This window comes from Rhamphochromis sp. 'chilingali' (assembly GCF_963969265.1).
Source record: "Rhamphochromis sp. 'chilingali' genome assembly, chromosome: 17".
Classification (NCBI taxonomy): Eukaryota; Metazoa; Chordata; class Actinopteri; order Cichliformes; family Cichlidae; genus Rhamphochromis; species Rhamphochromis sp. 'chilingali'.
In genome coordinates this window covers 5,313,061-5,337,047 of record NC_137944.1, presented here as the reverse complement: position 1 = coordinate 5,337,047, position 23,987 = coordinate 5,313,061, and the positions used below count along the sequence as shown (strand labels likewise).

Sequence of the window (23,987 nt, the reverse complement as noted above, 5' to 3'; positions counted from 1 at the left end):
TTTCCAAAGCTGTGCAGCAGGGCTGAATTGGAGTCTTTGCCTAATTCTGGGCCTTATGTTTGACCCCCCTGGTCTACCTTATGAGTGAATGAAGCTTATATCAGGTTACATGGGAGGGGGGGGGGGGGGGGGAGACAAAAACAAACAAACCAAAAAAAAAAAAAACAGAGTAGGCATTTACAAATAGCACCTGAAATCACCATTGAATTATAGGGCATGTGTTTTTTGTCTAAGTTCAGACATAACAACATGAACAAAACAAATAAACCCAGATTAAAGGTTTGGGAGGTGTCAGCAAGCTCAAGCTACTGCTTTAAATGAGTGTGAATAGAAAACAGCACATACAAATTACAAGTCTCACAAGTTTCGATATTTTCCTTGAGAATATTGACTGGTACGTTTTCTTGTTTACTCTGCAAATTCTGCAGATCACACTGTCCCCATGTTGTGATAAGTTTTATGTAAAAGGCCTGTGAAAGTCCACACACAGAACATGACACGTACACAGACTCAACAGCTTTGCGTTGCCACCAGCAAGACTTTCTTTAATAGTGATGACCAAAGTGAAAAGTGTGACACAGCCACCATCACTTTGAGTAAAGAAAACAAAAACATGGTGGAGCAATAAAAAGATAAAACAAAGCACTTTTTAAAACCTTCTCTTCCTTCTACACAAACTTGTAAAAGCAACTTGAGAACTGAATTCACAACGCCAGAGCGATCCACAAACAATACTTTTTTTTTTTTTTTCTTTTTTTTTTTTCCCCCCCAGGTAGGCAACATGACATCACAACATGGTCAAATGGTTCAGGGGTAACCTCTTCCCAACACGACACATTCACACAATCCTTCCTGGTTAGAAAACACTGGAAACCAACTGATCGTGATGGGAAATATCAAAGAAGTGTCACTCAATTTAAAAAAGAAGGGAAAAAAAAAAAAGGCTGTCACAAATAAATAAATGTGCGAATAACACGAGCAGTCCGACTGACCATCTGCTTCTGCTGCTTCATCATGATCGGCCCAGAACCTTTTGTAAACACAACACTATCCGAATATGTTCTACTGACAAAAAAAACAAAACAAAACCGAAAAACAAAACAAAACAAAAACATAACAGCACTCTTTTTTTTTTTTCCTGCAAACATTATGCTAGCTACATCAATCAAAGTATGGATGGAAACAGAATGGCAACACTTGGCACTTAAGAACCCAAACGAAAGAAAGAAAACATTCCTCGATAAGTCAATGTACATCGCTGTAAACAACAAAATGCCGGCAAGAGGGCAAGACAATCAGTTTGGTTTGGTGTTTGGCATACCAAGACTGTGTCACCGTGAAACAATGCGTACCATGTACCAGAGTTAGGCTTTCCCTTTAAATTCGCAGCTGGTCAATTAGCTGCGATATGACACGTAATCGGTTTAGCTTTTGAATACTGATGAACGCGTGTGAGTGGATGAACAGGATAAAGAGAGAGAAAACAGGTTTGAAGCTTTTAAATCCCAGGATTGCAAAGTATGTATTTTCTGCATTTTTTTTGAAAAAGAGAAACTGCAAGGCACTGTGAGATCCCCAAATAAAGGTAACGGGAGGGGCGGGGTGGTTACCTCGACATCATTAAATCCAGCGAATGATATGGCCTTAACCGGTTCTAATTTGGTCCAGAAGGGAGAAGAAGAAGAGAGGTGTCTGCAGCAAACAACTGAATGTTGATGGAACATTTTTCTTTTTTTCGGCAGTGCCACGTCCAATCAAGGAGTAGTAGTCTACATCTGCTTCATCCACTTACTGATAATCCTGGAGAAACCGCTATTCCAGCATTGAGAGACTAAAAGTGTATCCGAGAAACACAGCAAATGATCATCTGTTCAGTATCACTAAATCAGAAGAAATGTACATCGGCGTGACTGAACTGAAATATTACAAAAAACCCGAAACAAACAATCACTGATTTATGTTAATGCTGATATCAAAACATGAACAGTATTACATTCATGTATCTCTCACAGGGCTTTACTTTACAGGTGAGCTTCGAATTCACATCTGCACTGAAAGTATGCCTTCTGTCATCTACAAACCATCATGGAAAGAAAAAAAAGAAGCTAATTCTTCTTAAACTAAAAGCCTGTCTGTCAGTTTAATCCAGACGACAAAGAGAGAGAGAGAAAGAAATATATGCCTGTGAGGGAGGTTCATGCTTTACACTAAAAGAAGACTGACACGAAGCGATGCATGATGGCTCTTCAGTACATTTGGCCAAACAATGTTTGTTCCTTTCTCCAACCTTCAAACAGATCGCGCTGTCTGATGGCTAAATCCAAAAAAAACAACACACCCTCAAAACTAAAAACAACCCAAAATGAACAAACAAGCAAAATTCAACCCCCCCCTAAAATAAATAGGACAAAAAACCCAAATAAAAAACACCCAGAGCGAATACCCAGATGTATGGAGGGGCTGTGTGTGTCTGTGTGTGCGTGTTGAAAGTGCAAAAACTTTCCGGGGCTTTGTAAGCTTGAAAATAATGTAAAATAACCCGAAACCAGAACTGAGATCAAAATAAAGGAAAAGTCCCGTCTGACAAACGTGGATGTCAGAGTCACTTTTTAAGGGGCTGGTAAACTGAGGCGTTGGGGTCCAGGGAGGAGGGACTATTGTCCATGAACTTGGAGGAGTAGTGCGGGGTCACGGGGCTCAGGTTGCTGCCATCTGACGAGTAGGACAGGCTGGGCATCACTGCCATCACCTCTGCTATCTTCTGCTTCAGCTCTGCAATCTCCTGCTCCCTCTGGTGGATCTGACCTGGATGGGATGAGATGAGTGGGAAAAACACAACGTTCATTTCACAGTATTACAAACAGCAGAGGGGCGGACAGACCGAACATCAAACAGCCTTAGGTGTGCTCTCATAGCAAAGCCTCATTTCTGACTTCCTTCTGGGCTAATACAGCCCGAAATATTAAAGGGACGGGATCAACTTTATAAACGTGACCAAAAGAAAAAAACTAAACTACAATAAAATAAAAGAACAAATCATGAGTTTAGATGAATTTCTCTCATCTTCCTGTTCTCATCTCATTATTAGGTAGGCAGTGATGTTTCACAAGACCAGTTTCCCAGTTATATTAAAGCCACCTTCTTTTTAATTCAGTTTTACTTATATTCCAAGAAAAGCACAACAGTCGCCTCAAGGTGCTTTATATTGTAAGGTAAATATCCTACAATAATACAGACAAAACTTCAACAATCAAATGACCCCCCTATGAGTGAGCATTTGGTGACAATGGGAAGGAAGAACTACATTTTACCAGGAAGAACCCTGGGGGGTGAGGGGGGGGGGGGGGGGGGGGGGGGGAGTCAAAACAAAGACACACTGTACAATTTTTTTGTGTGTTGGTTTTGGTTTTAAACATGAGGGGCAACAAAAATATTAACAGTCCATGGCTTTCATGCAGTTTGCAACATGATTTCAGGGTAATTTTTCAGTGGCTTCCTAACTTATCTACTGTTTTTCAGTAACATTGCTGAAGACCTGCTTTTAGCCTGTAGTAATGTCATTCAAATCTGGAAACCACAGCCACCATAAGGAGAGTAGCTAGTCCCACACTATGCAACCAAGGGCCGTAATAGCTAGCTAAAAATGCCGTAATTCACCAAGTCAAAGAATATAAAAGCTAGTAGGAAGAAGAAGATATGGTGTCAAGCACAGGTGGAATTAATAACATATTTTAAAGGTGATTAGTTTCACCTGGGCTTTGCCTTCTTTCATTAAAATCTAACTGCAGTTTACTGAGATTAAGTCAGCACTTGACAACCACACTCTCACGTGAGGTGTAATGAATTACAGCATTGTGTTCAATAAAAACACCATCAACATGATCAATTACTGTTTAAAAAAAAGTATTGACACACTTGACCCTCATAGTTTAAAATAATTATCATTCATCTTATTCATTTTAAACCAGTCTTGGTATGGCATGTTTTAGCTTTCTTCCCACTCTCTATGAGACGTCTTCAGATTACTTGTGCTTGAAAACAGGAAGTTTTAATAACAGGTGGGTGGGGCCTGTGTCTGAGATGGACCCATCCAAACACACAAATATAGACAGACACAGTCACAGCTATGGCAAATGTAGTGTCACCAATTAAACCAGCATTTTGAATTTGGGAGAATATGCAAACTCGACACAGAAAGGCCCAGCTAACCAGTCGATTCACCTTCTTAGTCTGCTTCTCTTCCTGTTAAAAGGGAGTTTTTCCTTCCTTCTGTCTCTAAGTGTTTGCTGATAAGGGGGTTGTCCAATTGTTGGGAATTTCATCATTATTATTTTAGAGTATTTACCTTAAAACATAAAGTGCCTTGAGGCAAAATGTAATTGAAATTCGTTGCTTTGCTGCTTCTGTGTTTACACAAATGAAACAAAGCGAAGACATGATCCTCACTGCAATCACTGAAGTAAGAAGTAATCACTAGATAAAACTAGGAAAAAAGCCATGCTGTGATGCTGAAAGCAAGACCTCAAACGCTTCCTTACACTCGTGTAGCTGGGGATTTATGGTGTTGCTGTAGCGGCTGTCGTTTATCAATTTTGCTCCCAGAGACAGACGGAGGTTTGTCGAGCCATTAGGTTACAAAAGATTATGGAACAAGTTTAGAATTGCTGCGCCCCTAGCACTGCAGTTTCAGCAGCAGAAAGAGCATCTCAACTGCTGAAAAGACACGTCTCATAAAAATATTTCCTCATTTCTAATATCCTCTTCAAGAGCCCTTTAGTCATTGTGTTAGAATTTCATCCTCTCTATTACAGATGACACAGTTCTTGTGAGCAGGCAAGTGCTTCAATCAAAGGGAGAACTAGAAATTCAGGAGCAAATGACTGGATTCCTACAGCAGCAGTTTACCTTGTGCTATCTCCAGCTGCCTCTTGGCATCCCCCAGTGCAGAGAAGAGGTCCAGTTTGATCCTGGTCTCGGCGCTGAGGCTGTTCTCCAGGTGTTGGGTCTTCTCCTGCATGGCGGACAGCGCTGACATCAACACCTCGGTGTCCTTCTCGTTCTCTTTATACTTGCGCAGCTCCTTTGTGAGGCAGGAGTGAGAGAAACAGAAAAGGAAAGTGAGACAACATTATTATGCTATAAAATAACAGTTACTTACACTAAGCATTTAGAACAGGGGAAAAATATGCTGGAGTCCTGCAGCAGCCCGTTAACTGCATTTATATTCGGAGCAATTAAATAATGTACTTTCCAATCAATTTAAACCTGGTATGCAAACACTGACAAGAACAAGGCGCAGTTATAATAAAGGAAAGACTCTGCTTCTCAGGCTCACCTGACATTTGCCCTCCAGGTCTCTAATCTGCTCCTCTGCGAGTTTCATATCCATGCTGAGCTTCTTACACTCTGTCTCCAGCTCTCTGATACGACTGCGGAGCGAATCGGTCGACTCCACTCTGTTGGGCAGAGGAGGAAAAGAAAAACTTTTTAGGAGCTGAAAATGCCCCAAAACAAAACAGCTAAGAGTCAAAAGACAAAAATAGTGAGGGCTTGTACCTGGTTGCAGCTGCAAGAGCTACAGCTCTGGCGGCAGTGGCCTCTTCCATCTTCTTCCTCTTCCTTTCCTCAGCCAGCTGTTTCTCAACCAGAGCCCGAGCCTCTTGCTCAGCCTTTAGTCTCTTTTCCAGCTGGGAGATGGTCTGCTTATCCTTCTGCTTGGCCTGGACAGCACTGTGGAGCCTGGAGGACACAGGAAAAAATAGTCAACAATGAAATCATTGAGAATATTTGGTGTATTCATTTAGATGTTATAGGCCCAGGCTCCTGAAGGCTTCCTTTGATCCACGTTTCCTCTTCATTAACCTCTTTTCACTCTCTATGTATTTTTAAACCACGCTACATTTAATCATTCATTATTATTATTGATCTCTATTAGGTCCGGTCTCCCTCGCTTCCCATCCCTGAGCCTGGTTCTGCCAGCGGCTTCTTCCAGTTAAAAATTTAGTTTTTCCTTCCCACTGTCTCCAAGTGCTTGTTCATAGGTGGTCGTCAGATTGCTGGAATTTTCTCTGTATTACTTTGGTGTTTTTACCTTACAATATAAGACCCTTAAGGCGACTTTTGTTGTGACTTTGTGCTATATAAATTAGTGCTGTCAGCGTTAATATTGTTAAAATGACGTTAACGCCATAACCGCATTAACGCGGCAAATCTCCGGCTAAGTCCACACTAATGCGTTTTCGCATCGTTTTCTCTCCGTTTTGGCCTCCCGTCCACAGTGAGATGCTGTTTTCGCTGATGGAAAACGCAGCGTTTCGAAAACGCTCACATTTGAAAACAGTGCTTTCATGGCAGTGTGGACAGCGAAAAGGAGACTTTCTAAAACGATGACACATTTTAGTCATGTGATGCAGTCATGTGACCAATTAAACAAAGATAGCGGAGGGCATTACACAGCAATTGTTTTGTTTGCTCTCAATTTTGACAGCGCATTAAAGATTAATATCAGTTTGTACATGCTCCAGATAGCTTTTCTTCAAATTCTTTAATTCTCACTCGCTTTTGCAACTTTGTACTTTTGTGTTACTCGCAGCAACAACTCCACCTCATTATTAGTCCATTTAAAAAACTTGGCGCTTTTCATCGACATTTTGCGGTGATGTTTCAACGAGCCGGAAAGTAAATAAACGACAGACAGAAATGAGGCAGGTCGAAGCGTCTTGCCTTTCACACATGCACAGAACTGGAACGTAAGCGTTTTCGCCCGTTTCAATGTGGACACACAACTCTGTGAAACGACTGAAAATGCTCGTGTGGACGCAGAGCGTTTTCAGACAAAAACGCCGTTTTCAAATCTATCCGGGCTAGTGTGGACATAGCCTCCGTTAGCGAGTTAACGCAGATCACCTGTGCGTGGGGCTGCACGCCGTCAACATGTTAGCTCGTTAACGCATTAGCACCGTGCAGCCTCATGCACGGGGCAGTCCGTTCTGAAAAGTATTATATGGTAATGTTAAAAAATGAAAGTACACCTTATTTAGAATTATAAAGTTGTACATATTACCACATTAAAAAAAAAAAATCACCTGGTCCTTGGCAGGTCTTAAATTTGAGGTAAATACAATCTCAGATGAACGACACACGAAGCCAAAATGCAAAAAGCACTTGTGAAAATACATTCCATGACTCTGTGGCTTGCACAACCACCTCCAGCACCAATAACTTAAAGTACTCAGTTTCTGTTGGTTTAAAAGGAGTGTGGCCTTAAACAGGGAGAAGCTCAAACAGCTCGTTTTAAACAGTGGATGAACTAAAGAGCTGCACCAATGCCCAGTAGAAGATAAACGGGGATTATTTTAAACTGTGACTCATGCAAATTTCTCTACAGTTCCTATGAATAAAAATATAGAACTGGAAACGAGCTGAACAGATGAACCAAACTTGAACATTAGTGCAAAATGATGCATGTTCACTGCTCTGATCTTGGGCCATGAAGTTTAAAATAAATGTACACTGAGGTCCTAAAGACAAATCTACACTCCTACAGTCGCATTATGGGAACAAATGGCACTAATCTGCCTCTCTTCAGTGGAACACAACTTTAGAAACTTGAATCTGAAAAACTGTGAAGAAAAAAAACCAGACAAAAACAAAAAAAATGCAAATCACACAGTGTTAGCAGGCAGGCTACAAAAATCCAGCCGCAGTCCAGGCAGATCAGCTCAACTCCAGTGAAAACACTACAAGGCTACTTTTGTGTTTACATTTATCTGATGCTGTGTCACTATGCTATATATAATGCGCTATACTACTAATGAATTTTAATGCTGCTACTGGCACCTTGTGGCAATAGATTCACACTTAAGATTAGATCAGATTAGTGCATCATCAATGACAGTAACTCCTTGGAATAGAAGGATGGAAATTCCCCATACTTTTTCTTGCACTAATAAATAAATGCAACAGCGTGCAAGCTGTGATCAAGAATAAAATGTGTTTTTCTATATCATTGTAAATATCATTAGGACAGATTTCCTTAATATACAATTATCCTTGAGGTTATATCACTAACCCAAACTGCCTTCCCCAAAATATCTTATCTGCAAACCACTTTACAAACCACCTCCACCCCAGCTTCTCCTTTCATGTTATATCTTTCATTATGGGTGTCAAACATAAGATCTAGGGGCCAAAATTGGGCCTGGCAACGACTCCCAACCGGCCCACTAGACATGTTTCCAAAATATTAAGGAGGGCATAAGTTTTGAACTTCAAACTGTATTTTACATTTTACAGCTTTTCCCAAAGATAAAGACCTCCTCCACAGCCTATTGTATTTACATCAAAGTAACAAATAAACAATGATAACAATAATAATAACAATGACAATAACAACAGACATCCTGTTTTTTTTAACCGATATAGAAATTTCTGTTTGTTTGTGTTTTGTTTTGTTTTTAACAACAGGTTCGAAGCAATAAAAATAAGAAGAAAAAATAAAACAACTTTCTGTTTTATAATAAGCTACCAGAACAATTTCTGTATTTCTTATCATTTATGTGTAAGAAATAAAAAAAGTTGTGGCAGAATATTTCTTTCACTTGCATTTCTTTTTCTAATACCAAGCTATTGCAGGGATTAGGTGTACCGTTAAATATCTTTATGTTGATAGAGAGGGGTGTTTCACTGGTCTGCCCCGCTCAAATCGGGCTGTTGCTCACAGTTTAAAATGAGTTTGACATTCTTAGATAATCAATATTATATCTGTTGTCTTTCCTGCTTTGTTCTGTGCTAGCGGCTTGCTGCTGCCTCTTCTGGCTTTCCATATATGCATATGGAAGATTGGGGAGGTCCGAAAACAGAGTAATACAGTCAAATATGAATCACTTCAGTTGGAAATACTGATCTTTTCTTTTGACTGTAGTGGTCCTGACAATTAAGTGTACATGCACTCACTTGTTCTGTAGCAGCTCGTTGTCCTGGCGCAGCTGGCTCAGTTCGGAGCGCAGGCTACGATCCTGGCTGCTCAGAGAGGAAAGCTGACTCCGCAGCTCCGACTCCAGCTGCCTGTTGGCCTGAAGATCTGCCTTCAGACGCTTCACATCCTGCTCCAGTCTTTGGGAAGGGACACGGCAATATTAGCAAACACATTTCCTAAAAGAATCAGTTTCAGTGTAGAGTTGTTCTAATATAGTACATAATGCTAGTGTTGTTTTAGCAGCTTCAGTGTTGAAATATGACTAAGCTGGCTATCCAGCAGAGATAGACAAAAGGAAACGTGGCAAGTAGTGAGTGTCCCTCAAAGTATCCAAGTAAAAAAATGGATGTCGGAAAATGATAACGGGGGTGTCTTACCGCACTAGAGCATCTGGCTTTCCCAGCTGGTTATTGGGGATGCAGTTCTCCACCGGATCCTTCTGCCCCTTCCCTGCTCCCTTCTGCTTCTTCTCATTCTTATTAGCTGAGGAACCTGGCGGCACGCTGCCGTTGGCAGAACTGTGATTCCGAGGTGACGAGTTGCTGCCTCCGCCTCCTCCGCTGGCATTTTTGTAGTTCTTCCCCATCCCCCCAATTTCCTCTTTAGAAGAAGTGTGCGTGTTGGTGTCGGCGTGCGTGTTGTCGCCTGCCAGGTCGTTGTTCAGTCTTTTTGCCCCAACGTAGTTCTCAATATATTCCGTCTCCTGTAGTTTGGAGTCCAGTGCGTGTATAATACTGTTGTTATTGATTCCAACTGTGTTCTGTTTTTTGCCCTCTTTTGCAGAAGTGTCCTTCCCTTTTTCCCGGTACTCCAGCTCAGGTAACGGTACTGAAGTGCTTTTCTTTCCAGGAGGTGCTCCGTTTTGGGACACCACTGTGGGCTCTACCTCTGAGATTCCTTTAGCTAAGGCAGCTGGATGAAAGCAATTGAATACAGCATTAGAACACACAGAAAAACACAGTAGATGAATTGAAGCAAATACTAATGCAAACTGGATTCATATTTGGTCATAAACAGAGAATGAGTGATGACCTTGGCAATCCCTGATATAGATATATATATATATATATATATATATATATATATATATATATATATATATATATTTATTAGGGGTGCAACGATATTCGTATCGATATTGAACCGTTCGATACAGTGCTTTCGGTTCGGTACGCATATGTATCGAACAATACAATTTTTTTCAATTTTTTTTTTTTCAATTTTTTCAAATTTTTTTTTTTTTTTTGTGTGTCCCGTTTGGATCTATAGCCATCAGAATTGTTGTCTTGAGGCCAAGAAAGATGCCAAGAGGATTTATTTTAAGTGGATCATCATATTGGTCCATTTGATTGACCTTTATTATAATTATGAATTTATTTTATTTTCAGTTGCAAACGGGACAGACATGACTGTGGGATAGGACAGGGGGAAAGAATGAAAGAAAGAGGGGGAGAGAAAGAAAGAAAACCAAAGGGGAGAAAAAAAAAGAACAATACAAAATTTGTAATTTATTTTATCAACTTTCCTTCTGACGATGCTGTCTGTGTTGAGCGCTCAGTGAATCTGCATTTGATTACTCCGCCTAGGCTCGAGAGTGCAGCCTAGGCGGAGTAGTCGAACGCAGATTCACTGAGCACTCAACACAGACAGCATGGTCAGAAGGAAGAGCGCAGGGCAAGCTAGCGAGACAGAAGTGGACCTCCCCACCCTCATTCAGATCTGGCGTTTGGAATTATTTTGATTTTCATGTGACGTATGACCCTGAAGGTAAGTGAGTCATGGACTAAAGTAAAACAGTATGTTGGATGTGCCATGCAATGCTCAATTACATGGGTGGGAGCTAGTGTGTTAGCGCAGTTAGCTCGTTAACGTGTTGGCCGTCTAGCCCCTCTGTATAGGGTAGCTCGTTAACGGAGATTTGCCGTGTTGTGGCGTTAACGTCATTTCAACGAGATTAACCTGAAAGCACTAGTGGGAACACAACGAATATGACTGCACATTTACACCGACATCATCCTAGTGCAAAGACAAAAACAACAAACATGCATGCTACAAACTTTAGCCGAGTCATTTAGACAGCTGTTAGCACAGGATTCTCCTTATGGAGACCTGATATGTTTAATATGCTGCTGAGAATATAGCCCAGAAGAAGCGGATAGTATAGCTTTTATTTTGGAAAGAGACATTTCTCTGTAATAAACTCTCTTTTCCAAAGATGAGTGATTCCTCAATCAGATACAGGGCTCGCAATATCGCTAGCCCGACGTCCCGGGGCTATCTCTGCCCTGCCTGTCGGCTATTGTAGGAAGGAAAAATATATGTCAATGCTTTTGCATTCTTTCAGAAATGTAGCTGGGTAATTATGTCATTGGGTGAGCCACTGTCAATATGTGACATATTGAAATCGTGTTTGAATTTGCGCTTGTTTTTTTGCTTTCACTTTGCAATCGCGCGAACTGTGTATAGAGAGCGACAGCACTGATCTGTGAGTGATGATAATTTGTGCACCAATTCCTCTGACATCGTCTTATTAATTGTTAGCTTACTATGCAAACATGACAAGTGAAATCTCCCGCAGCTTAAACATGTGAGAGGTTGATCGCGCAGAGAATCGCTGAGCTTATGTGAGTGCGGCAGGATATATATTTCACTACGATGACCTGGATGATTGAGAACCTTCACAGACAGATATATATTTTAGTTCTGCTGAGCCAAATAAGACAGGTCAGGGTGAAGAAGTGACAGCCAAAGAAAAGCTTACCACAAAACGGAGAAGTTATGACAAATCAGACTATAAGGTAAAAAGAAAGTGCAGCTTTATGGTTTCATGGACAAAAGAATTTCTGTGGCTGCAATATGACGAGCTAAAAAACAACATGCACAAGGGTTAGGGTTAAATTTAAAAACTGTACTTTTGTGTTAAAATATATATTTATAATTTTAATAAATGACAAATTAAAAAGGCATGAACATTTTTTTTTGTATCGAAAAAATATCGAACCGTGACACCAAAGTATCGAACCGAACCGTGAATTTTGTGTATCGTTGCACCCCTAATAAATAAATATATATATATATATATATATATATATATATATATATATATATATGTATGTGTGTGTGTGTGTGTGTGTGTGTATAAAAAACAGCCTTGTGGCAGCAGCTGGGTTTCCTGTTTTGTATTAACAGAAAAGAGTGATTTCAGACCTAACCTGTTTAGGGGGGGGGACCAAATCTGGTGCATTTCCTGTTTTGTTCAGTTTGTCTCAGCAGGTGTATGCGCTGTCAAACGAACTCTAAAAATCTGGGCCGAGCCGCAGAAAAAAAAAGCTGGGTCTAGTTCTGCATCTCGGTTTGTATGCGGTTTGAAAGCAAAGCAGAGCATCTGAAGCGTAACAGATCATTTCAAAACATAAACTACCAACTTGTGAATTTCTAAGAAAGCGATGACTAGTAGCCACATCAGCATTTTCTGATGAAAACTGAAAGGTTAAGTTAAACAGGTGTGCACTGAGTCATCTAGTTTACATAACACCATGTAGTGAAATGATGCTGTACGTCCCATCCCATGACGAGTTGAGGTCTGCTTGTATCACCTAGTCTAGGAATGTGATCAACCAGCTTCAACTATCACATCCGAATGCCAAATCCTTACCCCGACCATGACCCAACTCTGATGTTAAAGCTTGACCAACAGGCCTTTAGAAGGAGTGTGAAACATATATAGGGTTAGCCAAACAGTACTCTCTTCTTATAACTCTTTCATCCCCTTTAACATCAATAACTGCAACTGTTACTGCATTTGTTTATTTCCCACTTCAAGCCCAAAAGGTAACATATCCACAAGCAGGATACCAGCCTTGTTCATATACAGCGATGGCTGATTACGTCTATGTGAGCTTATGAACAGCTCAACATTTGTAGCAGTGTTAAAGTCAGAACATTTGCTTGTTTCTTTATTCTCTTTTTAAAAATTCTTTAGTTTTTTTTTTCCAAGCTGTTTTTATACAAATTCTTAACACGAACAGTCAGCTTATAACGCCAGAGGTGTCAAACATGTGGTCTGGGGGCCAGAATCAGCCAGAACAAACGTCCCTCCCCATCATTGGCATTTAAACTACACCAAAGTAATTAAGTAAAACATAAACAATTAAATGATTAAAAAACGTTGCTGTTTTTCCACTATCCACTTTTTGACCACAGTTTCACTGGTCTGATCCAGCCTGCTTAAGATCAAAGTGAGCTGTTTGTGGCCAATGATGTAAAATGACAGTGACTTCACTCTTTCAGCTTACATTGCTTACATGGGAAGTGTTTCTGTCATTTGTAGCTTTAAAGGGAAAAAAAGGAAAATAAACTGGGTTCAACGCTCTGTATGAGATCTGTGCTGTACTCGACGCCTCACTTTCTACATTTGGAATTATTCACTGGACAAAACAAGAAGCAGCACGATGACAAGCGTCAATGCCATCTTCTGCTAAAGATTGAAATCAGTGTCTGAAGCCTGAACTGACATCCTGTACAAGTATGTGTTATAATCAGCTGCAACTTAATGAGCTGTTCATGACAACTGGACAGTTAATGCTGATGCCTGCCGGTGCGTCCAGCTTTGGGAAAATGCTGACTGACGTGCCATTAATCACCACAATGTGACTGGCACGCAATACTTCTGATGGTATATTAGACACTTGTTAGTCCAGATGGCCTCATATCTAGAGGTCTTAGTTCTTAAGTAAAGCTAAGTGATAGAAGACAACAGTGTGCAGACTTTTTCTAAACTGCATTGGTGAAAGCACGCCTTCAAGTGAAAGCTTCAATAATAATTAGCGATCACATTTTTCATTAGCCCCATGACACAGTGGCAAACTATCTGTGGTTAAACTGTTTGGATAAAGAAAGAAATGAATGGCTCTCCATCCTGTCTGAAACCCGAGTTTCTGACTAGCAGGGATTACGTCCATATATACACATTTTATTATTTGAAACACTTATTTAATATGAGAACATACAATAGTACCAGAATATAGATGAAAGAAATGGTTGAAAAATATTACAGAACCCCTTTAATGTGTTTTTGTGACTTACCCTCTTCTGCCTCCCGCTCTTGTCTCTGCAGCATCTGCTGCTCTGGAGGTAACGCCTGCTGTAGGAGCTGCATGTAGAACTCATTCTCCTTTTGCACTTCCTTCTGTTTCCTCAGTCGCATCTTGTAGCTAACGTAGCTCTTAAAGCCAAAGCCTAGAGTCACCACTGGATAGCCGATACTGGGAGGTAGGGGGGAAACAATCGGTGCTTTGTACAATTATTAGAAAAATTAAGGAAGTCATGATTTTATTTCTTACTACTGAACATTGAAAATTGTTGCAAAAATCACAAACTGATGTTCACCAGTGAGCAGCAAAGGGTCGACACAGGTCTACGTGAAAGTTCTTCAGATCTTTGAATCGTATGGCAGCTTCGATGTACACAAACAGGATCCACAGCGATACAGTGGGTAGACAGACTCCTCTCTCTGCATGAAAGGAGGAGACGTGGGGAAAAAAACATCAAGTTAGCAGAGAAGAAACTTGGCAGCTTTGAATTTCTTACGCACTGAGTATTTGAGGTGAAAGTGGCCATTTGGCTGCCAGAAGGGAAAAACATAGCAAGAAAAAAAACCCAACTTGGACTAACCTGTGTGCCAGACATACTGGACCCATACGTAGGTGCTGGCAGCAAAAAACAGCCATTGGACGGGGATGAAGAGAAGGCATATGATGTCTGATGTAAACGCAACACACACAAAGAAGACGGAGAATGCCTAAAAACGCATGGGAGAGAAAAGGATGGAGATATTAGATGTTTCATCTTCCAACGTGCATTTATACTGAGTGGAAGGAGCGGTGTGTTCAGGGTCATTACAACTAAGCTCTTACCAGCCCCTGATATCTGAAGGAGTCGTAGACACTTCGAATGAAAAGCCAAAAAGGCCACAGATACTCAAAGCGGAACTCGAGCACAAAGTCAGCCAGCAGGACCAACACCCACACTACCAGGAACTTCAGGTACAGGAACGTGCTGTGGAGAAGAGACAGAGGAAAACACAGGGGAAAAAGGAAGGTGAATGGACAGATGAAAAAAGGAGATAAAGCAGAACCACTAAAGATGGCTTATTGTGGATTTAGATACAGTTTAATGACAGTCATGTGGGCCTCAGGTTTATGCAACAGTCTAATATGTTTATAGGAACCACGTTTTCAGTGCGACCTGCAGTGCTAGCTCTAGGATTGAAGGCAAAAGTAGGAATAATCCTGCCTCCTGCTGAAAAACTGGTATGTGCATTTGTTACTTCTGGGCTCGACTTCGGTAGTTTGTTATCCGGTTGTCCTAAAAGCTCCCTGAACCATCCTTATCCCTTAGGTATACTGCTATAAGCTCCTGGGGCTGAATGCTTCTCCTCTGCACTCCGTGTTTTATACCAAACTATTGCATGGCACAGACATTCGTCTCTCTCTCCCACAGTGTCCCCAGCCAATTTTGGGGGTTAGTGTTCCTAGTGGCTGCCCCTTCCTGAGCCTGGCTCTGTCAAAGGTCTCTTTGTCTTAAGAGGGAGTTCTTCCTCCCCATCATCACCAAGTGCTTGCTCATTATCTGAGGATCACCTGGTCCCTGGGGTGTCTAACATTGTAGCAAGGCTGACCAGGCTTCTCAGTTTATGATGGGGCTGCACAGCATTTTAGTGTTATTTGAGCTTCTGTTCTGTTCACACAAACTGCATTTTTGAGTGAGCATGTGACTTTCAGGTCTACTGCAGAAGACCACAAAAACTTAAAGCATAAAGCTTCCGTTTATGCTTATATTAATTTAATTGATGAAAGAGGTGGGAAAGTTGTACACAAATGGAGCTTATTTGTCTTTCACACTATAAAAGCTAAAAATATTTAATTTCAGAGAAAAAATTAACATAATAATACCACTAAAAAACAGTGAAGCACAGAGCGCGGACGCATACAGTTATTCCCATCAATAAAAGATCAGAACAATCCATCCAAACACCTTTGGGGGCAAAACAGTATGTACAGAGTTTCATGTCTGGACATGCTAGCTTGCTGCACAGCTGTTCTGGCCTGCCATCTATCAGTCTATAGGAAAGGCCATGCTATTTTGAAATTGCGAGCCGTGCTTGAATCGTGTGTGGCTTTTCCGGTCCGGGGACTCGTTTTGTTTGCTGCTAACGGTTTCCACTGACGTGTTTAAATTTAGCCCCCGGTGTATGGCAGACAAAGCACAGGTGAGAAGAACCCGTTCCACTTCAAAACGAGCGCCTCTGACATTGCTGCTGTCATCTCGAGCACGAGCAGGATTTCCCCCCCACGACTTCACGGTTTTGTTTAGTTTTTGTTTGGGATTTTTTTTGTCAAGCGGATTGACCGCTGAACGCAATTTGCATTATTCTTTTACATTTAACCCGAATTTGAATTTAACTGCCTAGCCGTGTAAACGATGCCACACTAGGCCTATAATTATGACAATAAGCGGGCATGTTCATTCAGCTCGAGAACAAAGCGTCAATACGCTTCAATATGAACATGAGCAGAGACTGGCCGCCTTGTCTTGACATATGCAACTAGGCGCCATTGTTATACAATAACGTCCCCCCGGCCCCCTTTTTGTACCTGCTATATATACCCTCGGTGATTCGGTTCCGTTTTAACGGCCGTCGGAGTTTGCTGCAGTCCGCATTGCGCCGCTTCATCATCCCCCTGTTGATTCACTTGTGATATCGGCCTGGTAACTATGACTGGACACGTCATTCGCTCATCCTAATATTCACACTTCTTCAATTATCCACCATTGTTGTTGTTTTATGCACATGAAACAAAGAAATAAATAAAAACAGTCCGCGGAAGGCCCTCCCCTTTTCACGACACGGCGGCGTTGACTCGCTGACGTCTGACGTCACGCCGCTGTCGGAGGCGTGCGAAACATGGCCGCTCCCAGCTAGCCCAAGCGATTTGCTCAGTTTTCGCTCTTAATTGTCCTTTTTGAACGGTAAGTGTCGCGGTAAAACTTTGCAGCGATGCTCTTTTGGATTTGTTGCCAGGTTTAATCGTGTTTTAAGTAGAGCGAGCTATTTATTGCTATTCTTTTGTGGTGAAACGCGTCCATGCGTGTTCAACCACGTTTGTTTTGGAAGGGTCCGCCGGGTATTTAAGCACATTTTTTTTGGATTTCTCGGAAGAACGGTAGTAAGAAAAGTTGTTTCCAATCTGTGTTTAGATAAAAGCTCCATAAAAGAGATAATTTCGGTAAAGCAGTATGCGGTGTATTTAATTTAATGTTATTTATTTCTGGTGTGGGGTGGACTTCAGAAACAAACTCCTTCTTTGGGGGACGTCATGCCACTCTGCCACAGAGGAAAGTTGTTTTGATGTATGAGCTAAAATCTTACTGTACTTTCAGTGGTTACTTGGACATAAAAACTGCATCTGAGCCACGATTGCGGGGCGATCGTGGCTGGGAGTTAATCGGAAGGTTGCCGGTTCGAGCCCCGGCTCGGACAGTCTCGGTCGTTGTGTCCTTGGGCAAGACACTTCACCTACCGCCTACTGGTGTTGGCCAGAAGGGCCGATGGCAGCCTCGCTTCTGTCAGTCTGCCCCAGGGCAGCTGTGGCTACAACTGTAGCTGCCTCCACCAGTGTGTGAATGTGTGTGTGAATGGCGACTCCTTCTCACATGATAAAACATAGGAATGATGTTTCATATCATCTGAAGGTGCAGACACTAATTTAAAAGACAAGAGTTTAGCTCAGCCACTGTATTCAACATGACAAGACAACATGGTGACTTCCACAAATAGGCAGCCGGTCCTTTGTGGTTTTAATACATTAATTCTAAGTTTATGAGAATGCATCTGTTTGTTGGAGGATGTAATAATCTAATTGATGTATATTTATGATTACATTTTTTTCTATATTAAATAACCTCAAATATCAATGAACTGCACTTTGAATTTTTTATGACCGTTCGCATTCTGGTTACTTAATATGGGAGTAAAAAAAGATCATTTCGCCCTCACGTGACTTTTTTCTTTTGCACCATTGCTAGTGCTGCACTTCTTGCTCTTATTGCAGTATATGGATTTATTTTTCAACAGATGATGCTGCACAAAATGGAGAAAATGGTGCCGTCTGCTGAGGACGAAGAGAAGGAGATGGAGGGAGAGACAGATGAAGAAGAAACAGAAGAGGAAGAAGAAGGAAGTGAGGGGGAAGAAGATGAGGAAAAAAAGGAGCAGGAAAAGAATCCCTTACCTGATCATGATGAGGAGAAAAAGGAGGCAGATGTGCTGAACCTCAACAACGAGGTGGTGAAGATGAGGAAGGAGGTGAAGAGGGTCAGGGCATTGATCATAAGGAAGCTGACACGTCAGATTGGCGCGCTGAAGAAGAAGAAGGGGAACGAGACCGAGATGGAGAGGAATCAGAGGAGAGCCGCCAGACTTCTGGAAGAGATCCACGACATGAAGAACCTCGTACCCGATCAGGTGGGCTTGTTGTCCTATCAGCAAATCATTTCTGCAACGACTTCCAAGCCATTTCATTCTTTATCTTTTCATTTTGAAATATTTTTTTCAACTTATCTACAGGTGACCAAGACCGCCTTACAGAAGAATCTCAGCTTTGAGCAGGTTTGCAAGAACCCCAAGTCTACCATATCTGACCGGGCCATCGCTCGCATCGCCACCCACCCTCAATTCAGCAGGAAGATTGAGAACATCAAAGCAGCTGTAAAAGCCTTCAAAGAGGAGCGGACGAAGAGCGGGAAGCGAGGAGGAAAGGACAAAGTGCAAAATCAAGGGAAGGCAGTGGAAGGAAAGGTGACTCTGCAGTTACAAGAGAAAAAGGAGGGAAAAGAGGAGCTTAGGGAAAACAGCGAGGAGGAACGTCTTAAAGAGAGTGAAGATGGAGCTGTTGCCGAAGTCGGAGAAGAAATGGAGAAAGGTGGAACTTCTGATGTTCACGCACAAAAAAAGACGGAGCCTAAGAGTGTTAGAGCAGCACCAGGAAAAACTAGTGACATAAAGGAGATTGTGAAAAATAAACCTCCAGTTAAAAAAGAGAAACCCATTATCCAGGCTGAGCCAGCTGAGGAAGAGAGCGATTTAGAGTCATTCGGTGATGAAGAGAAAGAGTACTTTGATGACAGCACGGAGGAACGGTTCCACAAGCAGTCATCGCAGTCGGAGGAGAGCGATGATGATGACGGCTTCTTTGTAGGAAAAGTGAGCAAATTCAAGAAGAAAAAGAAAAAGCCAAAAGACGAAAGTATGGAGAAGATGGCGGCGGATAAGAGAGCTGAGGCAGGAAAGGACTCTGCTGAGAACGTGTCTTCGGACAAGCTCGAGAATCAACTCGATGAGCTTGAATCTAGGCTGAAATCAAAAACGACCAAGCTGGAGTCTCTCTTCTGTCCTTCTCTGGCTGGGACCAAGGCAGCTGGGGGTAGAGGTGCTAGCAGAGGGAAAGGTGGAGATAAATTTAGGAAACACAATAAAGATTTCAATAAACAGCCCAAGTTCCAGAAGCCGGAGAAAAGTTCAGGGTCTAAGTACAGCAAGCCCTACCCCGATGGCAAACACCCCGAGTCTGAGGATAAGGGCTTTGCTACCGCTAGCAGAGGAAGGGGACAAGGCAGAGGCGATGTTCTGAGACAAAAAGATCACAGGGGTGGAGGTGTCTTCTCACATCGGGCACCACAGCAGGCACTGCATCCATCCTGGGAGGCCAGTAAGAGAAGGAAGGAGCAGCAAGGACAAATCCTGGCCTTCCAGGGGAAGAAGATCAAGTTTGGTGATGATGATGACTGAAAGTTGTTGGCTGTTTGTGTAAAGTTTAAAGTTCAGGGATGATGTGTTGGAAGGTTTAAACTCTAAGATGCAACCTGTTCTGTGATAGCTTTGTCAGTGGGCAGCAGTTTAAGCAGCGCATTCATTCTATGGCTGCACTATGGTAACGGGACAAATTTGAATGTAGGACACTGGGAAGCTGTTTTTTGTGTATTTGAACGTGTGCACATTTCAGGTTTTCTGTCCTTTTAATTCCAGCGATGGTTTTGTGATTATGTTATCCACTTTTTTTAAGTCCTTCATTATTAGACATGTTTGAATAATACAGTTGTAATCTTGACACAAGCATATTGTGCCATTTTTTGCTGTAAAGTTTTTATCTACAATATTGTGTAAATGTCTTGAGCCACCACTCGTTTCAGTACATTTTCCTTCCAAAGAGACAGACTTGTAGGTTGTTTTGTTTTTTTAAATGTAGTTCTGACCAGTAGTTTATTTTTGTACATTGGCTTCTTCTTCACCCATTTTCAGTCCAGTCCTTGTACCTGACCGTTTTATAGAGGAATGTATTTTCTCTCTCGCTCTTTTGTTAAGCTGCTTAACACTGATTTATGACTCATTCAAGCATAAAAAAGACACCTAACTCAGTGTTCTGCCTACACAACTGACATCTGAGTAAAGAACCAATTTTAAATTGTACCTTTATGCAATTTGTTATTTGCAGCCTGTCATAAAAATATATCATTTGTTCCCATTCCCTTCATCAAACCTACAAAAATTGCCAAAGGTAACATTTTTATATAGCTCCAAATCACAACAACAGTCGCCTGGAGGTGCTTTATATTGTAAGGTAGACCACACAAAAATACATACAATAATAATACATGAATAAAGTATAATTGTTGGTATTTTTGCACCAACAAGGTGATTCGCAAAGCGCTATTAGCGAAAAACCTGGCATATCTCAGCGAGTATGGAGTTGTAAATCAAATTGTCATCAGTGTGTAGAGAGGAGGAGGCATGGTATTTTTATGGTGACAATAGTCCCAACCACACTTCCAATGAAGTAAAAGCAAACCTGGATTAAAAAAAAACCCCTCACATGCCAATGTGGGTGGCCACCGGACCAGCTACGGGGCTGCAGCTGGAGGTGCGGGCGGCCCCAGGAACCACCTCGTCACCGGCGCCGCTGGATGCGCGGGCGACCGCCAGAGTGGACACTTCCCCGTCCGGGCCGATTCCCTCGCCTGCTCAGCGGACTGGGGAGTAGGTTCGGCCGGATGGCCCCCCGGCCTCAGGCGGGCGATGGGGATGCCGCTGCATGTGAGATGGACTCATCTACAGTCATGCCTCGCCAGATTAAAAATGTACTCTTCTTGTGTTGTTGGTGATGTGGAGAGCTGCAGCCGTTGAATGTACTGTTACAGCAGCCGTGTGATTATTGTGAGAATAAAAGATGCTGCGAAGCATGAAAATGCAGCCGTGGTGGTTTGGTTATCAAGGTTTTTTTTGGGGGGGGTTATTTAAAGATTTTTCTTCAAAAAAGGCAGGAGAACCAGTAAACAAGTTAAAACAAGTACTGTTGAGAAACTATAATATAACTGGTGAAAATATGTAAACAACTTAACAACCAAAGCGTCTAAATCGCGTCACGTGACAGCACAACGCCTAAACACAAGAGGGGGGAGGGGAAGCAAAGTGCGCCTGCTCTGCGCTGACACAGGAGCGAGTCCGGCGACCTGGCTGTTTCATCTTTGCCGAAAGCACAGCACTGCAAACAAGAGCAAAACTTAAAGTAAAGAATCCATCTCACCAGGCTAGTATCGATCCGATGCCGACTTGGTATCGATACAGTCGATATTTGGATCGATCCGCCCACCACTAGCGTGCATAGCCGATATCCTGTCTCGTGAAAATCTGGTTTAATACCAGGAAAATTGTTTCCATCTTGAATTTAAAACATTTTAAAACCCCGTCAGGATGCTCAGTAGAAATCATGATAAGGGTGACTGTTTCTGCTTGACGGTAGAAGAAAAGCTGGTTTCTTGTTCTCGGAGAGCCTAACAGGAGTGTACAGAGGCTGTGTGGACCCTAATAGGTCGGGGCCCTTTGTGTGGGAATCGCTGTGAAAGTGGAGTTCTTGGAGGCAGGCAGCACCAAACCCCAGAGACCAGAGGAAAGTGAAGCTCGAAAAGGCCCGAAGGCTTATATTTGTTACGGCCGTTTATAATTCAGAAACGAAGTGCGGTTTGACAGCTGATGTGGGCATGTCTATATAACGGAGACTATTTTACGCAAGCGGTGAGACTTAAATACTTGGTGGTTTATCAGTTAAGGTTATTATCGGTCAAACGCGTGCTGGTTAGCCAGGAAGTACCTTTTCAGAATAAAGGCTTGTCCGAAAAAGTATTTAGTTTTAAAGTTGCATAGGTGTCCTTGCTGTATAAAAATCAGAGTATAACGTCTAAAATGATCAACAGTAGTAAAAAATAACTGTAGATGCTAAGATTTGGTGTAAAATGTAATGTTTTTTGTTTAGTTTCTGCTGTTTTTATTATTATTTATTTATTTTTCTAATTTTCTTCAAACTGGTTAAAAAACACGACACAATACAGAATTTAAACAGTTTGCATTAATAGTTAATATAAGATTCACTAGCTGTAATGGACCACTTCATACTTTAGGTTTAACGCCATTTTCATAACGATGTCATGTTTTAATATGTGAGTATGATTTTATTTAGAAGGGTGGACTGTGACCTTTTGCGTATATCCGGTAGATTTACGCTTGTTTTACCTTCGCGCATGGTCGGGGACTTGTGTAAATGTCGGACTTCGGGTGCCGTGTAATCTGACTGCACACTTCAGCCGTCGAGTTTGTGTGAGGAAACATTGGTAAGGAGCCCGGTAGCGGGGTGCTGTTTATCATTGCTGCAAAACAACTGTCGCATGCTCAGCATGGGAGGGGGAAGGGGAGTGTTCCTACTGTTAGCTTACACACACACTGATGAGGGAAGCTAGCTTCTGCCCCAGTTGCGAAGTAATAAGTGACAGCTTGAAATAACTAAAGCAATTAGTCCGTGAAGGCAACACTGGTTTACTAGTTTATGCAGAGACGTGCTCACATCTTACAATTACATGGTTCTCAAGTAAAGGCAGTGGGCTAGTGACAAGTTTATATTACTGCAAAAATTGAAGCCCTGTGACAAATTAGGGGAAAACACATCCCAAGTTGCATGATATTGCAATATCAAGCAGTAACTTCTAACAAGTTGTCTTAAATATTTTCAGGCAAAGGAATAAAGCTGGAGCTGGAAGACGGTGACCCGCCCCAGACCTCCAGGATGGAGGCAGTGCTGCCAGAGGTCCATCTAACAAACACAGGAGAAACCAGTAAGGCTGTGTGATGTAATAACTTGTGCTCTGGATTATCAGATGGAAAAACATGCCCATTCCAAGGAAGAAATGGATAAAACCTCTCGGACGCAGCTTTACAGTTTACAGGAGAGCATAGTTAATGGGTGATATTTTGTTCCAATGGCGTGTGTAGCAAAAACTTAAATTAATAAGTTAATGGTGTCAAATGCTTTGATATGCTTCTCCTTCAAAAAATGGAGAAGCATATCAAATGCTTTGATATCAAATGCTTTGATATGCTTCTCCTTCAAAAAATGGACTAACTGGGCCACACGGCTTAATCGCTCAGTTGAGGTGTTGATTTAATCCCTCAGTCACAGGTGTATAAAATCCAGCACTCAATCATGCAGTCTGCCTTTGCAAACATTTGTGAAAGACTGGGTTATTCTCAAGAGCTTAGTACTATAATAGGACTGCACTGTTGCAGAAAGTCTGTTCATGAACTTGGTCCTCTCCTAAATATTCCAAGATCAGCTGTAAGTGGTTTTATTGCAAGCAGAAGTATTTAGTAACTCAGCCTTGAAGTGTCAGAGCATGCACTCTTGCAGAGCAGGATGACAGAGTGCTAAAGTACACAATGTGAAAAAGTCATTGCCAAGCTAGGCTGACTAAGTAACTGCAGAGTTTCAAAGGTCCTCTGGCATTAACATCAGGACAAAAAGTGTGCATCAGGAGCTTTGTGGTTCTCCTGTGGTTGGTGATATGAGGCTTCAAATTCAAAATTCAAATTCAAATTTTATTTGTCACGTACACCGTCATACACAGT

At 41.8% G+C, this 23,987-nt stretch overlaps 3 protein-coding genes across 5 annotated transcripts in view; 2 read left to right on the top strand and 1 right to left on the bottom strand.

The window, feature by feature from the left end:
* Positions 1-528: 528 nt before the first annotated feature.
* maco1a (macoilin 1a) lies at positions 529-16,774 on the bottom strand. Its single transcript, XM_080864050.1, has 11 exons — positions 16,633-16,774; positions 14,893-15,034; positions 14,651-14,777; positions 14,366-14,489; positions 14,063-14,241; positions 9,355-9,889; positions 8,956-9,114; positions 5,557-5,739; positions 5,336-5,456; positions 4,906-5,080; positions 529-2,805 (listed from the first exon to the last, which is right to left on the bottom strand). Exons 1-11 carry the CDS (start codon positions 16,713-16,715, stop codon positions 2,603-2,605), a joined length of 2,031 nt encoding a protein of 676 aa, XP_080720176.1. The 5' UTR covers positions 16,716-16,774; the 3' UTR covers positions 529-2,602.
* A 91-nt stretch (positions 16,775-16,865) lies between these two features.
* srfbp1 (serum response factor binding protein 1) lies at positions 16,866-20,504 on the top strand. The gene is made up of 3 exons (XM_080864051.1): positions 16,866-17,008; positions 18,114-18,503; positions 18,606-20,504. Exons 2-3 carry the CDS (start codon positions 18,114-18,116, stop codon positions 19,824-19,826), a joined length of 1,611 nt encoding a protein of 536 aa, XP_080720177.1. The 5' UTR covers positions 16,866-17,008; the 3' UTR covers positions 19,827-20,504.
* Positions 20,505-21,667: 1,163 nt separating this feature from the next.
* LOC308385240 (transcription factor E2F3-like) overlaps positions 21,668-23,987 on the top strand; it is an 86,537-nt gene continuing 84,217 nt past the window's right edge. Inside the window, exons 1-2 of one of the 3 annotated variants that reach the window (XM_080864053.1) lie at positions 21,668-22,106; positions 23,096-23,197. In XM_080864053.1, the coding sequence (XP_080720179.1) occupies positions 23,149-23,197 (49 nt within the window). In that variant the 5' untranslated portion in view covers positions 21,668-22,106; positions 23,096-23,148. Of the gene's footprint in view, positions 22,107-22,346; positions 22,700-23,095; positions 23,198-23,987 lie in introns of those variants that run through there. The other 2 variants (XM_080864052.1, XM_080864054.1) reach the window with 2 other exon arrangements.

Coding starts and splice junctions, on each gene's coding strand:
- maco1a (XM_080864050.1), bottom strand. CDS start 16,715: ATGATGAAGCGGCGCAATGCGGACTGCAGCAAACTCCGACGGCCGTTA. Junction 14,778..14,892: donor CCTTCAGATATCAGGGGCTG/GTAAGAGCTTAG, acceptor ATGCGTTTTTAG/GCATTCTCCGTCTTCTTTGT. Junction 9,890..14,062: donor AGAGCGGGAGGCAGAAGAGG/GTAAGTCACAAA, acceptor GCTTTCATCCAG/CTGCCTTAGCTAAAGGAATC.
- srfbp1 (XM_080864051.1), top strand. CDS start 18,114: ATGATGCTGCACAAAATGGAGAAAATGGTGCCGTCTGCTGAGGACGAA. Junction 18,504..18,605: donor AGAACCTCGTACCCGATCAG/GTGGGCTTGTTG, acceptor ACTTATCTACAG/GTGACCAAGACCGCCTTACA.